Genomic DNA, 18,067 nt, shown 5'->3' on the forward strand with positions numbered 1-18,067 from the left:
GATGTGGACACTGGATTTTCCAAGGCAAAAAAAAGTTTAATTCTGACTCCAACATTTATAGATTTCCTAAACTGACAGCAGATTGGAGGGTGACAGTGCCACCTCTCCAATGACACTGGACAAACCAACAGTCCATCACATTTCTCCTCTTCCATAAAAGGAGAAATGTGATTTACATTATTACTTAATGTAAATTAATTATTTACATTAAGTGTGTGAGAAAGTTCATTACAAGAATGTAAACATCAGAAGGCTTAGTTAGAAAAACTTAAAAAATCAGGGCAACAGGTTCCCACCTAAGCCAAGTTTGTGTATAATGAGATTTTAAGTGACACTTGAGTCCTTTTTAAAATCCACTTAGGTTCTGCCACACACACACACATTTTAAAGAAGGCAGCTCTCTGGCTGAACTGAAGCAGCAATTTGAGCCCATTCAAAAGCAGAAGCACAACCATGAGCACTGAAACAACAGAAAGGGGCAAATCTCTGCCTAAACCACATTAAAAGGCAAAAACATGTAAGGAGTGTTACCGTCAAAAGTTGATTACAAACCCTCCTGCAGAGAAATGGCAGTTGCTGGAAACAAAACACTGCCCACAGTGCTTGGAGGGGCCAAACTCCTTGACTGCATCATTCCGCATGTTTGGAGCAATGTGTGCAGAGAAAAGTGATTGATCAGGTGGCTCACTGGATATGGCAGCTCCAGAGCGAGGATGGAAGATCACACCAGCACCAAAACTGACTGATTCGGAGGCTTTTTACAGTGGGAGGAGCAAAAAACAGCTTCAGCATTAAAGATGATGTGATTTTAGAATAAGGCTTGTGCAGGAGGATCTGGCTGTGCCCTGTACCCCAGGGCACAGGGAAATCCCACCCTGCCCCACTGAAAACTGGGCTGTAGGGCTGATTATTCCCAGAGTGCCATAGATCCTTAATAACCAGCTACAGCCAGAGATTCAGCACTGAAACAAAGTGAAAGCAACACTGTAAAATAGAAATAACAAGACAAAAACACAAATCAAAAACTCCCAGGTAATACTGGGGATTGGAAAACAGTAAGAATGGATTAATCTGGTTTGAAGCTGAGGACATTGACAGGGAAGCAAGTGTGTGAAACATGCAATATGGCCAATTTGGGGGTTTGGCAGGAGCCCAGCACTGGTAATGGCCAGAGCAAACCTGCTGGGTGCCTGTGCAGGCCAGCACAGCATCTCGATGGCAACCAGAGCAGGGCACCAGGAAAGGAGGGAGCCATTTGGAGAGTGTCCTAAATTAAGGAGTGGGAAAAAGGACTAATATCACAGAAAGATCAGGAGGATATCTAGATCCATTCACCTTCCTGCTGGGTCACTCTGTGTGGCTCAATTCAAACTGCACTCTGGGACTTCCTTAGCATTTTTATTGCTGCAGCTCAAAATGGGGATCACCATGTGGTAGATGACATTTTAGGCAGCTTATCTTCCATGCTGCAGGAAAGGACATTTAGGTAACTACTTACAGACACAGTGCACTGCCTGCAGTGGAGTGACACTATTTTATTTTTTTTCCTTAATCCTGGAGCTGCACTGTAGAGATTCATTGTAACAGCAGAGTATTTCATATTATTTCCTGAGATGCTGATCAGAGAGAACCACCCAGTAGCACGACTTGAAACTGATGCTTCAATGTCTTTTCCCACAGAAAAACTCTGCTCTATGGTCAGAAACCACACAGGCTGTGCTTAATCAAGGGAAATGTTACAGAATTACATCCATTTGAAGACAAAAAGATTATTCTGAAAGCAGGGTATAATACTGTATTCTACAATTTCATACAGGCACTGTTTGCAGGTTCTTTATTGACAGTCAAAAATCATTTGCTCAACAAAATATCTCCATAATGTTGCATAATCCTTAATTTAGGAATGATTGCTAACTACAAACAGTGAATGAACAGGGCAGACAGAGACAGAATATTGTCTGTGACAGAGAGTACCAAGCCTTTGTCCTGGATCAGTGCCATTCAACTTGGTCTAATTTCTCTCTCCTCAAACCCTAAATCACCAATCCTCTACAACGTGTGGAAAACCTCAGACACCTGAGGGCCTATTTAACAAAACATATTTAAAAGACAAAAGCAGAAACTCAAGGACTGACCATCCAGAGCAGCAGTAATGCTGATTCACCAGCCAAACCACTTTTGTGAGAGATGGCTGCCATCAATCACTGAATAGACGTGGAAAAGATATGTTTTTTCAAGACAACAAGATAATTACACAATGTTTTATTTTGAAACCCAGGGCTCTGGATCTGTTTGAGGTGCACAGCAGACTGTCAGCTTTGTAAGACAACAGCATTACATGTGGAACTGTTTTCTACATGTGTCTCTCATGTGTAAGCTGCAGCAAAGAGAAAAAAGCCTTAAAACACCCAAAGGACAGACTGCAGGATGAGCCAAGTCCAGGGAAAGCCACTGCACCTCCCTGGGCTTTCCCACAGGGCAGCACACAGGGATTTAGTGTTTGATCTCATGTGAACATGGGGCTGATTAAAACACAGCAAAACTTTTCTCTTTTAACAGAAGTACAACTGTCCAACAAAACCATCCGTACACAGGGCTTCTTCCACCTTCTCTACAACTGCTCCAACTATAAAGAGTACTATAAAGTACTCATTAATATCAAAGTACTATTAATAAGTACTTTAATATGAAATAGTGCTCCTTCCTTGTTTAAACATTCTTCTAAATTTCCTACTCACACAAGCACTCACACCTTCAAAACAATACACTTTTAGAGTTGGAAGTTTCTACATCAAGTCTGAGTTTCCCTGAATTTCTCAAGAGAAAATATTTTCAGGCCAGCTTCTTACTGTTCTGATCATATAATTTTTGCTCACAACTAATACAGAGACTGAACTCGGAGACAATAAAATCTTTACAAAACTTATGGAACCTGCAGCCAGCAGAGCAAGATGTTATGGGTGCCCTCATCAAGAAAATTGGTCAGCACACATTCATACTTTATTTATTTCTAGAAGAAAATGCAGAAGAAAAAAACAGTTATGAATATATGCCCAAAAGTAAAGTTTGGATCCCAACTATCACTGCAACAGACTCAAATCAAAGATGTACAAAACTCATAGAATGCAGAGAGGCACTAACTCCCCATTCAGGCCATTCCCTTAAGAGTTGGATTTGATCCTTGTGGGTCTCTTCCAACCCAGAATGTTCTGTGGGTGTGATTCTGTGCAGCTCCAGCTCTCACTACCATTGCTTTAGCACTGAGGAGCCTAAAGCAGCAATTGCTTGGGATGTATCCTAGGCTGCATCATTGAAATTCACTTTTTTAGCACTGTGACCTCTCCTTGCTGTATCCTAAACTTTCCTGACCCCGGGCTGTGCTCTGGAGGGCTGAAGCCAAGTGTGCTGCAAACAGAAAATCTGAGTATTTGTAGTGTTTGTCCCAGGCAGCTGCACCTGGCCCTGCAGCCAGCCCTGCGCTGTTTATCTTCACTGATTCAGTTCTGCATGTTTGCCCTTTGACACAGCCAAGCTTTCAGCTCACCCTGCTCTAACCAGGCTCCCTCACACCTTCCCAGCTGAACACAGCAATTATTTTAATGGATCTCAGTTTGCTCACACCAGCTGTGCTCTGTGCTGCTCCTGCACAGCCCCCCTGGCTCCTGCAGCTCCCACTTGGTGGCACAGTACTTCCCACCCCTGGGAGTTGTCTGGGTTTTAGGGCACTCAGTGGCAGAGGCAGTGTAAATTCACATTTCCTGAGGCATCGTCAGTGTAAATTCACATTTCCTGTGCTCCTTTCCGCTATCAGCACAGGAGCTGCTGGTTGGGAACGCGGGATTTTGGAGCTGCATCCAAAGTTGCAAAATGTTCAGGAGTTTTTAGCTGGCTTGGACAAAACTGCCACAGAGCTTCAGTTTTATGTTAGAGACATTTAACCAACTTCTGAAAGATATTCATCCTTATAAAATACCAAACAGCTGCTTTCCCCTTGAAACCAGCCAAACCAATACTTCACAAAATAGCTTGGATTTTGGAATATTTCCTAAATATTCTTCCTTCTGGATGTCTGAAAATCAAAAAATCTTGAGCAGAAGATTAGAGATGATAAACTACACCTACTTTACAGAAAATAGTATTCCAGCCTATTTTTGGCCCTTGATGCTGCTTGCTGGTCAGCTGTGACCCATCCTGGGAATCCAACACAACCACCCCTTTCTTCCCTTCCTGCTCTACAGAATTACACAAACTGCAGCATCCCAAAAGGGATTTTCCATCTTCTTTCCGTTTGAATACTATATTTATTGCATCAAATTGAAGGACACAAATAAAATTATCTCCTTTGCAAGAAGTTGTCATTTCTGGCACAGTAAATTTTAGCAAAATAATAGTTGTGAAGGAAAAGTGTAATAAATACTGAGAGCTTCATAAGCAGCTTTTAATCTTTAAAGCAGACATTCGGAATAGGTGATGCAATCACAATCTACTGATAACTTCTGCAAGAATGCACAACATAAAGTGTCAGAGATGGCATTATACACCCCAGAATGAGGACTTGCACTACAAAATAATCATGAGCACGGGAAAATTCAATTGTTTAAATAAAAGAACAAAATTATTCATAAGAAAGTGTTACTAAGCAAAGAATTCAAAACAAAGAAAAAGTAAAAAAGGCTTGTCATTAATGACCTGGGAGAAGATCCTCAGAGAGAAGAGCCTGCTGCCCTCAGGAAATAGTACAGCTCCAATTTTGCTCAATGGAGTCATCAGAAGTTCTGCTACAGATATTTGGGATTTCACCCTATCAAGACCAGAAACAGTCAGGACCCCTCATAAATGTTCTGTTTGCCACTCTTTTAAGCCCTGTCCATTTTCCTGCTCCCTAACTTCAGTTTTGTTCACACTCTACATTTACAAGGCTGTGTGAGACAAGAGGATCCCCATCTCCCACATGAAATAGGAAGGAGTAAAGATCCAACAATTAAGTAGAGGGAGTTCTCACATGCATAAAACAAACATATTTTTCAGCTACTATATATTTTCCCAGGCTGTACTATGAGGTGTTATTCTTAATTACATCAGATTCATCTTTTTCAGACGAGTACACCCTGCAGACAACAATATGCTTAAGGCAGCCATACCTTCAATAGCCGTAAATTATATTTCTTCTGGTGGCCAGCACTTAAGAGCTCTACCCTTTATGGTATACAATGCTTCTAGGTAGATTTAAAAACCAGATCATGCCAGTTCAAACCACAGGGTGAAAAATTAACAATGGTGGATTTTTTAACTCAGCCATTGGTCTCTCCTCTATTTCCAAGCAGCTCAACCTCCCCCAGTGCCAGCAGATACTGAGCAGCTCTTGGGTCCTGAACAAAGCACCTTACCTGTCTGCACAAAGTACTATTTCCATTACATTTCTCCTAAAGACTAGGCAGAAACCTGGTAAATCCAGCATATTATACAGGGCTGGCAAAGAAGCAGTAGATCTCCCACAAAGCAAAGAGGAAAAAATACTGCAAGAGACTGACTGCCACACCAGAGGAAGAGTTTGCAGGGAACAAGATAAGATTCTTTAGGAAATAATAGGTAAGAGCATTACCAAGAAGAAAGAAAAATTCATGGAAAAGACAGCAAAAGCAGAAGAAAAGTAAGAGGGGAACGGGAATACAAAAAGCACGGGAAGGATGCCATCAGAGATGACACAGGTACGAGCTGATCCTGCCTTGGGCAGGAACACTGACAGGAGTGCCTGAGTCCCTCCTGGCCTTGCTGCTCATGTTTAACTTCAAGGGGGCTTTGAGCAGGGAGCGAGGAGACGCTTCAAACCCAGCAGGCTGGCAGCCACGGCCTCAGGACATAGCACTGCCCTCGTGTGCTGCAGCAGCAGCAGCCAGAAGGGATCGTGCCTGCAGCGTGCAGGCATCCCTGGAATGACTCTCAGGGCTGGGAACTGCACCTGGCAGAGCTGCGTGTGCATCCTGGGCTGGAAATGGAGCACACTGTGCACAGGGACTCAGCGCCACACTCTGTTCCTCCACACCTGACTCCTGACAGTATTTCTGTCAGTAAAGGGCAGCCTTTCATGAAAGCCAGAGCAGCACCCTCGTCACGTCAAGGACACCAAGTACTTCAATTACAAGAACTATAAAAATCATCAACAGACTGGGAATTTTATTCATTGCATTTGTCAGCTCTATTACTGATACTCAGCTAAGTACAAATAGAAAAAAGAAATATAGTTTTGACATTAGAAATACAGATTTCATTTCAGCAAATGCTGGATCCTTTGTCTAATGTATTTACCAGAAGAATAAACTGTAAATTAGACTTGGGAAGTCAAGCCTTTAAAGTCTGCATAAGATAGCAAGTAGATCTTGACTATAATCAGAATTCCTACATAAAAATAGCTTCCTCAAAACCCAGTAATGGAAAACATTCCAGTAAAAGTAAATAAAAATCAAATATCTGCTCTAAATCACTACTACAATCCTGATAACTGCAGCACGTGATATCAACCACTTTCCTGAAAACTAAATGATCTATTGACATACGTATTGAAAATTCACACAGCCCCACTTCTTCCCCACATATATAACTCCTCAAGCAGCTATGACTGATTTCTAAAACTTAATTATTTGACTATGAGGGCTAGCTCTGTTTTAGACTGCAATTCGTCCACCATCATCAATCTCTACCACAGAGTGACAAAACCTTGCTTCTACTTTTACAGCCCATGCATACAACTGTTTTCACACTTCCCAATGACAAATGAAACACACAGTATCTTTCCTCTCTTAAGTATCATCGAGTCTGGAGAAGTGAAACAAGGTACTTGACATTCTTGGGACACCACCAGCAGCGTCTGCTGTGTTTTATGCTCCACCTCGCCTTAAATAAGCTGAATTTTATTTAAAAACAGTCAGCACTAAACTTACTTCAGAATGTGACATACTATAGCACATTTGCAATTCACAGAGTAGATAAACAAAAGCTGCGGATTTGGACAAGATCTTTCACACTTCGCTGATGTGAATCACTCCAGTCAAACTTCAGACCACATTCCTTTCACCATCTGTGCGAACCATGCTAAGTTGGCAGCTTCGTGCCCAACAGCCCCATCACAGAATTTGGAAATGCACGGCGTGTGCCACTGTCACACCTCAGACCCCTCTCCCAGGGCACAGCCCTGCCCTGCCGAGGAGCGGCATCCCCAAGGAGCTGCCTGGACATTTACACAGTGTCACTGCACCCGCACCGAGCGGCTGTTAACACCGAGACTTTCATTCCCTGACAGAGGCATGCAGGAGAAAAGCGGTCTGATGAATCGCCAATAAAATCAGCAAATACCGGGGACTTACAGGCAGGTAGTTTCCCAGCAGTTCAATATCTGCACTCTTTGAACGAGCAACTCGGCAGAGCCCCGAGTGCCCATGTTCCTCGCAGTTCCCTGCCTTTGGGAGCCACCTCCCGTGCCGCGCTTCTCCCCGCGGCGCTTCGCGGGCGACAGCGGAGCCGGCGCGGTGTCCCCGACCCGCGGGCATCCTTCTGCTCCAGCGCCGGAGCTCCCTGAGAGCATCCCGGCCGCGGGCGCTCCGCGGGTGCGCATCCCTGCCCTCCCTCCCTCCGCCCGGGCTGCCCCGGCAACTTTCCGGCCGCGGGGCAGAGCGGGGCGGCCGCAGCTCCGCGCACCTGCCGGGATGCTCCGCGCCCCCCGGCCCCGCTGCCCCCCGCTCCCCGCGGCCCAAACTCACCATAAAGAGGCGAGCGGAGGCGAAGGGTCGCGGCGGCCCCGGCAGGCAGGTGGCAGCGGGACGCGGCTCCCGCCGCCGCCGCAGCCCCTTCCCGCGGGCAGCGCCGCCGCCCTCGCTCTCTCGCTCACCGCCGCATGCCGCGCCCCCCGCCGCCGCCCGGCTCCCCCCGGGCTCGCCGCGCTCCGGCAGCAGCGGGGCCCCCGCCCGGCCCGACCGCGACCTCGGCGAGACCCCGGGGGCGGCCCCGCCGCGGCGGTGGCGGGGGGAGAGCAGGGCCCGAGAGGCGGCTCCGCTGCGCTCCGCCCGGGAGCCCCGCACCGGCCGGACACGGAGCTCCGCGGGGCGGAGGCGCTGCCGCTCGCCAGCCGGCGCGGAAAGTGGCTCGGCGGCGGCGGCGGGCGGAGGTGACCTTCAAGCCCGGCGGGGCGGGCTGGGGCGGGGAGCGGAGAGCGGCGGGGGAGCCCCAGCGGCGCTCCGGGGAGGCGGCGGCAGCGGGGGCGGGATGCGGGCTGAGGGATGCGGTGCGGCCGGGGGGAGCGGGCCCGGGGGGAGCGGGGGGCTCCCGGCTCCGGAGGCGGCCCCGCCCGGCACCGGCGGCCGCGCGGCGGCGCCCGGGAACCCGCGGGGCCCGCCCGCACCTCCGGGCTCGGCTCCGGGCAGAGATGCCCACGGCCGGGCGCTTCCCCGATCTCGAACCTTGCCGGGGCAGCACCGGCGGCGCGGCCGCAACTTTGCATCCCCAGGGCTCGTCCCGGAGAGCCGCGCTCTCCCCCAGCCCGAACACGCACACCAAAGCGGCAATTGCTGATTAAAACGATGCCCTTGGCGATCCCCAGCCATCTCTGCCTTGCTGCCTTCCCCGTGCCCAAAGGAAGAATTGTAATGCTCACCTAAAGAGCAGAGCATCGCAGCGTTCCTAAGGGCATGGATTACTGTTAAATGAGGCTGACAGCTATTGACGAGAAAGTTTTGGGGGGAAAAATAAACATCAAGAGCTGTCAGAACACTGCGTTGTCCTTCTCAATACCTTAGGTATTATTAGGTCTGTAGTGATCAAACGTTTTTGTGCTGCTCGACCTTCAGCTACAATAAATTAATGCCCCTGGGACTTACTCCAACATGTAACTGGTATCAATTACAGACGGGAGTGTGAGGATCGGACAGATGTGCTGCCTCCTGTGGGGTAATAGTACGGACTTGTTTCAAGCATCGAGATGGAAATGCAAAGCAGTTAACAATCAGGTGATAACGAGGAGGCAAGCTTTAAATCATAGGCGTGTGGTCCCTTAAAAAAACTTTATGTGAATAATCTCCCTATAAACTTTTTCATCTGTGCAGAAAATAAACACAGCCAAGTCTTCGTAAGCTGAACTGCAGTTCCCACATGGATCATGTAGAGAAGCACATATCTGTATCCCTCTGCCTCTCCTGACAGATTTGGGGCTTGGCCTATTTCTGCTGCTATTTTAAGGCCCAAGGTGTGATCCTGGATCCCCTAAACACAGAACTCAGAACTGCTCAGGAAGGTTCCTCTACCAAGGCACACCAGTGTATGAAGCTGGATCATTTCAGACAGTGACTTCAGAATTTATCATTCCTCATCAAATGTGAAGCAGTATTTAATGGCTGGAAAATTTGACTGCACCTCATTAAAATCTGTCAGATTACTGAGAAATACAAAGTTACTCAAAGATTCATTCTCAGGATCAAAACTCAAATTATGAAGTTATCCCCACAGAATCTCTCAAAATTCATGTCCCACTCTATAGTCTGATCCCTGTGAAGTTCATATAAAGATCCTTGGATGGATATTAAATCCTATGGGTTTCCTTCATTTTTCTTTTCAGCCTTCCAATTCACTCCAAAATCAACACAGAGAGGGCAATGGGAGGCCTATGTCCAACAAATGTAAATTGGAGGTCAAAACATTACACTGAAGTTCTCTAAATCACTAAAATATTGTTTTACAGTTGGTAACTGATTGCTCTGCAGTTCAAGATATTTAAAGCCATATTCACTAACCCCTCTATGAGAAAGTGATACTGGTAGACAGAGAGTAGAAATGAGGCAACATTTCATCAGCTTTTCATTAATTTGTATATTTAGGCCCTCTAATAAAATAATTTTCAACATTTTGATTAAATATGACTGACTGCATCAATAGGTTTGCCATATGGGCCAATACCTCCTGCTTTGTCAGCAGATTTTAAAGACTGAATTAATAAAAAGAGCCTGAAAAAGAAATGCCCATGAAAAAAAAATCCACTCTTTGATGCTGTATGCTGATGTAGCATGAGACAAACTTTCTTGCTGGTGAAATTGCTGCCATTGGGTAATTCAGGCTAAATGCTGGCTCACACAGAGGTGACCCTGAGTGACTCAGAGTCAGATTCTCCTGCCCCTACACCCAGTGACCACGAAGCCCCAGGGTTATTAAACACAGCAAGAAAGGAAAGGCCATCCAGTGCCTTCCCACATAAAGCAGCCCAGAATTCCTCTTTCTTCTCCAAATATGTGACTTTCAGGGCAGCACCAATGCAAAGATTTTTAGGTATCTCGATTTCTTTCCAAACCTCACCCGTAGTCTTTCTTTATCCACTCGCCTGTCTGTACAAAGCTGGCAGTCTCCAGAATGAAGAGTTTAAAACTATTAAAATTATTTGAAATTATTTTAAACTAATTATTATTTAAAATTATTTTAAACTATTAAAACTATTTTAATGTAAAATAATTGAAAATATTTTAAAATAATAAGCAGCCAGAGCTCACACAAATGAGCAAAACCAAAATCCATCATGAAAGAACAAAAATCTCACAAACTAGACATAATAAAAAGTTTTCTTTAGGCTCTCGAGCATTCCTGTTGAGTAGTGAATACTCACTGGAGTGTTGAGAACAACTCACAGGATTAAAACTAAATCAGGTGCAGGTGTTGGTGACTTTGATCTGTGCTTGATTAGAGAATCAGGTGTGTGCTAAGTGACTGCATGAGAGCTTGTCTTTTGGAGTCTCAACACCTCCATGCTCTCCTTTTGTACCAGCCCTGTCAAAAAGGTTCCCTTGGCTTGTTTTTCACATCTGTCTTCCCTTTGTTCCCCTCACATGAAAGAACCTTGAACTGCAAGTCAGATCTGTCTTGAAAGAGCTCCTTCATTCTCCAGACTTTGCTGTGTGTGTGATACAGAGGCTCCCAGCTGGGGTTAGAGTTCTGGGGGAACAAATAACTTTGGGTGAGAAGAAAGGAGCAGAGAGAGCAGCCAGCATCAGTGTCACATGGCAGAGCAAGGACCAGCTCCCAAATATTTTCCTGTTTTCTGTTCCAGAGCTCCAGCATTACGATATTTCCTTTCCTAAAAGCTCTGATTCCAAATGTGCCTGTGCATCTCTCCCACAGGAACCACCTTCAGAAAGGCATCTTGCTATTTATTCATCTTTGGAATAAACAGAGCATTTAAAGCATTGGATAAAAAATAATCTTGGGCATTCCGCCCCAAAGTTATAATTGTGTAAAGCCACAATTCTCAGTCATTTCTGTAGGAAATACAAAGAAAATACACAAACTTAAGTATAATTGTCAAGTCATGCACTTCAAAAGTTGCTTCACAAGGAGACATTTTCCAATTTAATGTAAATTATCTGTGGGAAGAGAAAAAAACAAACGGCAAGTAACAAATGGCTCCATTGAAGCATAATGTTTTGAAGACATTCCTGGTCAGGGATTAATTCTTGAAATATTTTTTTTAAATTTCTCTTCTGAATAAAAGCCTATTTCATGTTTTTCTTAAATTTGGAAACCTTTTTCCCTTTATAGTGAAATATTTTCTGTGCTTATTTCCAAATTTCAGAACTGGTGTGAAGTTGTTCTAACCAAGAGATCTCAAGAGCACAGATCTGTAGTATGTGAGAGAAGAATTGGAGGTGAGAGAGGATTTGCTGGAGAAAATAATTGTTCTGAACAGCAAACTAAGCCAGTGCCGTAGATGCTGTATCAAAAGAAAAAAAATCAAGAGAAAAGGGGTAAAAAATTTATTTAAAATATTCAAATATCAAGCTTCTGGGGGAAGATATAAATAGATATCTTCTGTAAGGAAGATATAAATAGTACATATATATTTAATGCTTTAAAAATTCATATTTTATTTGCAGCAAAGGCTATCTCCAGCACATCCACATCCACTTTTATTTTATTCCTGCTGGGGGAGGCTGCTCAGGCCATTACCAGTGGGAAAGGAACACAGAAACCATTGGCAGTAAAATTTGTGAGCTTCAGGCAAAGAATTGGTGGTGGTGGTGGATGTGTCACAAATTTAAGTGCCACAAACACCCCATGAATCGTCTTCAGAAAAAAAAACTGCAGAAAAAATCCTCAAAAAAATCTGCATTACTACAAAGCTTGGTGTTAAAAATGCCTTGACATCAACCCTTTGGACACTGGCAGGAAGTGCAGCCTTAAATGATCTGGGGAAAGATTCTATCTGGATTCTTGAAATTCATGACAAAAGGGACACACAAACACAAGGAAATGAACAAATCACCTTCAGCACACAAGGAACATGGGAAAAAATAAGAAAAATATGTACCACTGTGTCCATGTGCTGTGCTGATGGCATGGAGGTTTAGTTTAACTTCAGATTTCTTAAATTCTTTTTAATTCTTGGCAATTTATAGTGTCTTGAGCACAGTTTTTATGGAGTGGAGAAGGACATTGTGTGTGTAGGTGTGGGGTTGGATTAATGGATCAGGTTAGATTGAATTTGTCATTTGCTTGGGCTTTGTGTTTCAAATACTCTGAATAGTTTAATGCTTTTGTCTCCATGACAGAATAAAGAGTTGCTACCTATTTTGTTCATATAGTTCTACTCAGGAGAATAATTTTGGGATATTTGGCCCATACTTTTAAGTTATTATTACATTTAGGTTTTAGATTTCAAATATACATAATAAAATGAACTAAATTGTCACAGAGATTTAACATTACTTAATTAGAAATTCATAGCAATTTAGTAGAATCTTGAAGTAGAAAGATAATACTTCTATTTTTAATGCCCTAATAGCAAAATCTTCATGTGCTTGTATCTACACATCTATAAATTCAAGAGTTTCCCACTTATTTCCTTGTGATAAAACATTAATCCCTTTCCTTTCTCCAGGGAGCTGTAATTTTCCTCTCCCCTGACTTTGACTAATAGCATATGTACAACTTCTCTCAAAGAAACATCTTGAAGAAGCAACTGCATGCCCTGCTCCCTGGCACCTCCTGATTTTTATCCATCTCCTTTATCTCCGGGTTATTTTGGGAGTGCCTTGGGACTGGGGGCCTTTCAGATAGGGCTGATGGCTCATTGCTTTCTCTGTGCTGGAAAGGTCAGGCTGCTCCAGGTGACCTTTCTGCTGGGAAAGCCTTGCTGCAGCCCTGGGAGCTGCCTTCTCGCTGTCCCACGTGGAGGGAGTGCTCCACACGCTCGGCATCATCAGGTTCTGTGCTTCCCTTGATCCGGGAACTGGAAAAGCAGAAACTTCTAACACAGACACTGAAGGGTTTGATCTGCAGCACTGGGAGAAGCTTGGATTGGTGTAAAAATACAATACACAGATATTAAGTAGAAAAATCATAAACTTATGTTTCTATAAGAAAGTTTTAAGTAAAAATATGCCTTAGGTAAGTGAGAAAATGCATTGATGAGATGGTGAAGGGTTTACAGTGTAGGGGTGTGGTTACATAGAGCAAGCAAAGAGTTTAGAAGTTATAATAGAGGCATTTGTGTGTATGTGAGACAGAAGCTTATTGTGTCACAGATATCTTTTCATGAAAATCTTTTCTTTGGGATTTTTTCCTTCTGAGAAGCTGAGAGACCTCGGGAACAAAATCTAAATAATGATTATCTGCTGCTGTGGAATGCAGCAGGTGGATCTGTGATTGGTCTCATGTGGATGTTTGGAATTAATGGCCAATCACAGTCAGCTGCCTTGGACTCTCTGTCTGAGACACAAACCTTTGTTATTCATTCTTTTCTATTCTTACCTTAGCTAGTCTTCTGAGATGAAACCTTTTCTTCTCTTCTTTTAGTATAGTTTTAATGTAATAGATGTCATAAAATAATAAATCAAGCCTTCTGAAACTCCATGAAACATGGAGTCAGATCCTCATCTCTTCCCTCAACCTGAGACCCCTGTGAACACAGTCACACTATTGGATGAAAGTATCCCCAGTGCAGCAAAATTAAGCAAAAGTGATAGGTCAGAAAAGAAAAATAAACCTTGTGGCATCTATCCATTGGGTTAGAAAGTTCTATATTGCCGTGTAACAAAGAACTTGTGAGCACTTTGAGCTATGGCTGGCTGCTTGCTCTCACAGATCTCACAGCCTCTGAGACTGATGTTTGTGTAAGCAGTAAATCATTCTTAGCCCAAAATTAGTTCCATCTCTTCATTAATAGCAGTGATATTAATACCTTGCTGTTTTCACTTCTACTTAGGCAGAGCTCTGGAAGTGTTGAAAGGAATTGTTGGAAGCAATGCCATCAGGTTTTTCTTTTTGGCTGGGACAGCTGCTACTGAAATAACCAGGACTGTGGAAATGTTTAACCCAGTGCCATCTCCAGCTGCCTCCTGAGGATGCCACAGCCCCTTCCCCTTTCTCTCCAGCTCTCCACCAGTTCCCTTCCCTGTGCAGGACAACAATCCTGGGTTTCCTTGAAAAAGAGCTACCAGGCCCTCAGCTGTGGGCTCAGAGCCTGAGCAATTCCATGGTGGCCAGCAGGGAGCAGGCAGCTCTTGGGAGCAGCCGTGTCTTTTAAAGGAAATAAATATCATTTAATATAGATAAATACTGCAGGTGCTGCTCAAGGGGCTTTGCAGATCTTGTCATAAATAAGGGAACCTTGAGGGAGCAGAGGAGGAGTCATCTGCTCAGTGATGGTTCCTGTAGGAGCTGGAGAGTCCAGCTTAGCAATTCCAGAAGAAATTCAGGGTGCATTTAGTGTCTTTAATTCTTACATTGCCACAGCAGGACTCAGAGCAACAGAACAATTGACAATTTTTATGGTTTCTCCAAGTGCAACTTTTTTTGATCGTGCCACAATTAATAAAATATCTCATGGACAATCGTTTGTACAGGTTTGGATGTACTTTTTCCATACATGCAGACTTTGCAGTTCACTCTTTCTAGAGCTGTCTGATCCCACTGGCACCTGTGACACCCTCAGAATGTGCCAACATTTGCACCACAACCTCAGACTTTTCACCCAAAATTTGAGGAACTCATTGACTGACATCTGAATTTACATTTTAGAAAATTTAAAATTCCTTTTTGCAGTGGCAATTGAAATACTGGAAGACAGAATTTGGGAAAAAACTTCAGTGAAGACTATTTGATTCTCAATCCCCTCAACTGAGTTTCTAGCAAGACTTTATAGTTCATTAGCAACTGGATTTTGGAATTTTCATCTGCCTCTCATCCTAACAGCATTTGGAATTAGTCCAGAACTGAGGGTCCCAAACCCTGGAGTGTGAACCAACATAATTGAGAACCACTTGTCTAACATCACATATGATTCTATGTTTGCAGCAGAGAAAGGGTTTAAAACAATGTCATCAACACCAAATATCAGGGAAGCTACTGGTTAGCAAAGAAAAAGAAAAATAAACTCACTAAAAATAATTAAATATTTTCCAAACCTTTTATTTGTGAATCCATATTGCTGTAGATAAAGAATCAAGCTGGCAAGTGGCCCATTAGAAATAAGAGAGAGGAAAAAACATGCAGAGGTATATTCACTCACTTTTAAGGGTAGAAACTCCCAGAAAATCCAAGAGCTGCAAAAATCAGATCTGCCAAAATCTCTGACTTTTGGAGTTAAACTACAGTTACAGAAATAGGTAATTTATTTCTAGTATTTTTATCACTAATGTATTCACATCTCTGCTCTCATATGTGGAATATATATTAGATTCATAAAAATGAATTGAAATTTACTATTTCCTGGATTATCTTATTCCAGTTAAACCCTTGATTCATAAGGCAATTGCTGAAGATAAATAGAACTTCATGAATTCTTCATAAACTGCACAAATTCACGAGTTAGAGATGAAAAATGTAAGCCACACAACCCTTCATCTGCAGGCCAAAAAATTGGAGTCCAGGTTTGAGATCAGCAGCGCCCAAGATCCATTTTCATCTTATCACCTGAAGGCTTTCTGGTAGCATTTGTGAACTCAGTTTGCTCCCCCAGCTCCATCTCTGCAGGCTAAGTGGCCACATAAATAATTCACTGGAACTTGTCAGAAACAAGAAGTTGTGAAATGTAAAGTCCCCTCCATCCATCCAGCTGTATAAGCAGCACACAGGAGCTAATTTTCTAACCTTTCACTAAGCTGTGCATGGAACTAGGCACAGAGGAGTTCTTGCACATTTTTAATAAACTAAAGCTCCTCAAATATCAATTCTTTCTAATAATACATTCCCTAGAAATACCACTTTTGAGGTTTTTCTGTTCTTTATTGCAGAAAAACTTCTCAAAGGGACCTTTTGGCTACACAATTGTTACAAAAAATAGCTTTTCCTGAACTGAATAACTTTGGTGTTCTGCTGTTCAGGGGGAGTACATCAGAGTCAGACTTACCTGAAAGAAAGCACAGAGGAGACAGGGGGGACATGGCAGTACTTATTTTGGGGTTTTCATGGTTTTTCGCAGTGTGTGTTAGATTATAATGGGATTTTTAATGTCATTTGGAACCATAAATGTTTTTTAGTTTGAATGAGAGAGAAAACATGAGGACCATCCTCACCTTTGTCTTGGCAGCACTGTCTCCTGTGAGAACATGGAATAACAAAATCATGGAGTGGTTTGGGTGGGAAGGGACCTTAAAACCGTCACTCCCCACAGGCAGGGACACCTCCACAGACCAGGTTGCTCAGAGCCCCATCCAACCTGGCCTTGGAATGTGGCACTCACATACTCTGGAAAATTCGTTCTCCCAGGATTTTTTCTCCTGAGAAGCTGAGAGGCCTCAGGAACAAAATGTAAGCAATGGTTATCGGCTGCTGTGGAATGCAACAGGTGCATCTGTGATTGGCCCATGTTGGTTGTTTCTAATTAATGGCCAATCACAGTCAGCTGGCTCGGACTCTCTGTCCAAGCCACAAACCTTTGTTATCATTCCTTTCTATTCTTAGCTAGCCTTCTGATGAAACCTTTTCTTCTATTCTTTTAGTATAGTTTTAATGTACTATATATCATAAAATAATAAACCAAGCCTTCTGAAACATGGAGTCAGATCCTCATCTCTTCCCTCATCCTGGGACCCCTGTGAGCACCATCACAGAAATGATGAGCCCAAAGTGACAATAATCATCCTGCAATCCTGCAGCAACATCACCTCCCTCATGCTCTGAGACATGCAAAAGGGCTTCTAACATGTATTTACAACCAGCCAATGGCTACAGAAAATATCACATCAATACGCAGATCAAGCTGATGCTTGAGATGACTTTCCAAACCACCTTTGCCAATTTCTTTCTGCAAATAAGGGCTACATGTTAATTGCTTTAAATATTTTAAAGGATTAAGCAATTATGGGGTTTTATAGAATAGAGTCAATAAAAAGAAATACTCTCTTTTCAAGTCTACTACATGAACTTAATTATGAGATAAAGTGTTAATGATGCTGTAGTAATTTTACACTGTGAACAAGGCAGATGTAGAGGCTGGCTGGGCCTGTGATAACAGGAATTTCAGTGGGAGTTCAGCTGGGCACCTGCTGCTGCAGAAAACCCCTCAGGTTACAAGTCATTCCTCGAGGAAATGAGTTTTTCAAGCTGGCATAGCAGCAAGAGCCAAAGGGCTTGATCCTTTTCAGAATGAGAGGTGGGAGCCTAAACCACTCCAGAATTCTACAGGCTTTCTACAAAAACTCACTTGATTAAGCTCTAGCAGACTCTGGAAGGTTGTGACTAACTGTGAGGGGCCACTACTAATTTTGGTTATTAACCTCATTTGATAGAAAGATAATCTGTTTCTCCATTAACGTTAATCCCTTTAAAATATTTCTAGTGCTTCTCCCATTAATCCATGCCCTTTATTTGATTGCAGGGGGACTAATTGCAGAGTAAGATAATGGTTTGGATGAGTATGTCTGGCACAAAAATCCCCCAACAACTTATCTTTAAAAAGATTTTCTTGAGAGAGAAGCACTTCAAAACTTTTATGTTTCCTAGGCCTGGAAAGGGGTAGGCTATGTAGGGATTCCTAGGTTAAAGTATCCAGAAGCATCTAAAACCAGAGTTTGTGGTGTATTCTTACACCAAACACATT

The 18,067-nt window shown here is 43.3% G+C and overlaps 1 protein-coding gene across 34 annotated transcripts in view; it reads right to left on the minus strand.

Annotated features, from left to right (window-relative positions):
- RBFOX1 (RNA binding fox-1 homolog 1) overlaps positions 1-18,067 on the minus strand; it is a 1,150,782-nt gene that overhangs the window by 781,061 nt on the left and 351,654 nt on the right. For 7 of the 34 annotated variants that reach the window (XM_074553037.1, XM_074553034.1, XM_074553029.1 and 4 more), the window contains exon 1: positions 7,755-7,888. The exons of 24 other annotated variants lie outside the window; for them this stretch is intronic. In XM_074553037.1, the coding sequence (XP_074409138.1) occupies positions 7,755-7,757 (3 nt within the window). In that variant the 5' untranslated portion in view covers positions 7,758-7,888. Of the gene's footprint in view, positions 1-7,361; positions 7,560-7,754; positions 7,889-18,067 lie in introns of those variants that run through there. 3 more of the 34 variants (XM_074553023.1, XM_074553024.1, XM_074553020.1) reach the window with 1 other exon arrangement.

Source organism: Zonotrichia albicollis, chromosome 16 (assembly GCF_047830755.1).
Source record: "Zonotrichia albicollis isolate bZonAlb1 chromosome 16, bZonAlb1.hap1, whole genome shotgun sequence".
NCBI classification, from domain to species: Eukaryota; Metazoa; Chordata; class Aves; order Passeriformes; family Passerellidae; genus Zonotrichia; species Zonotrichia albicollis.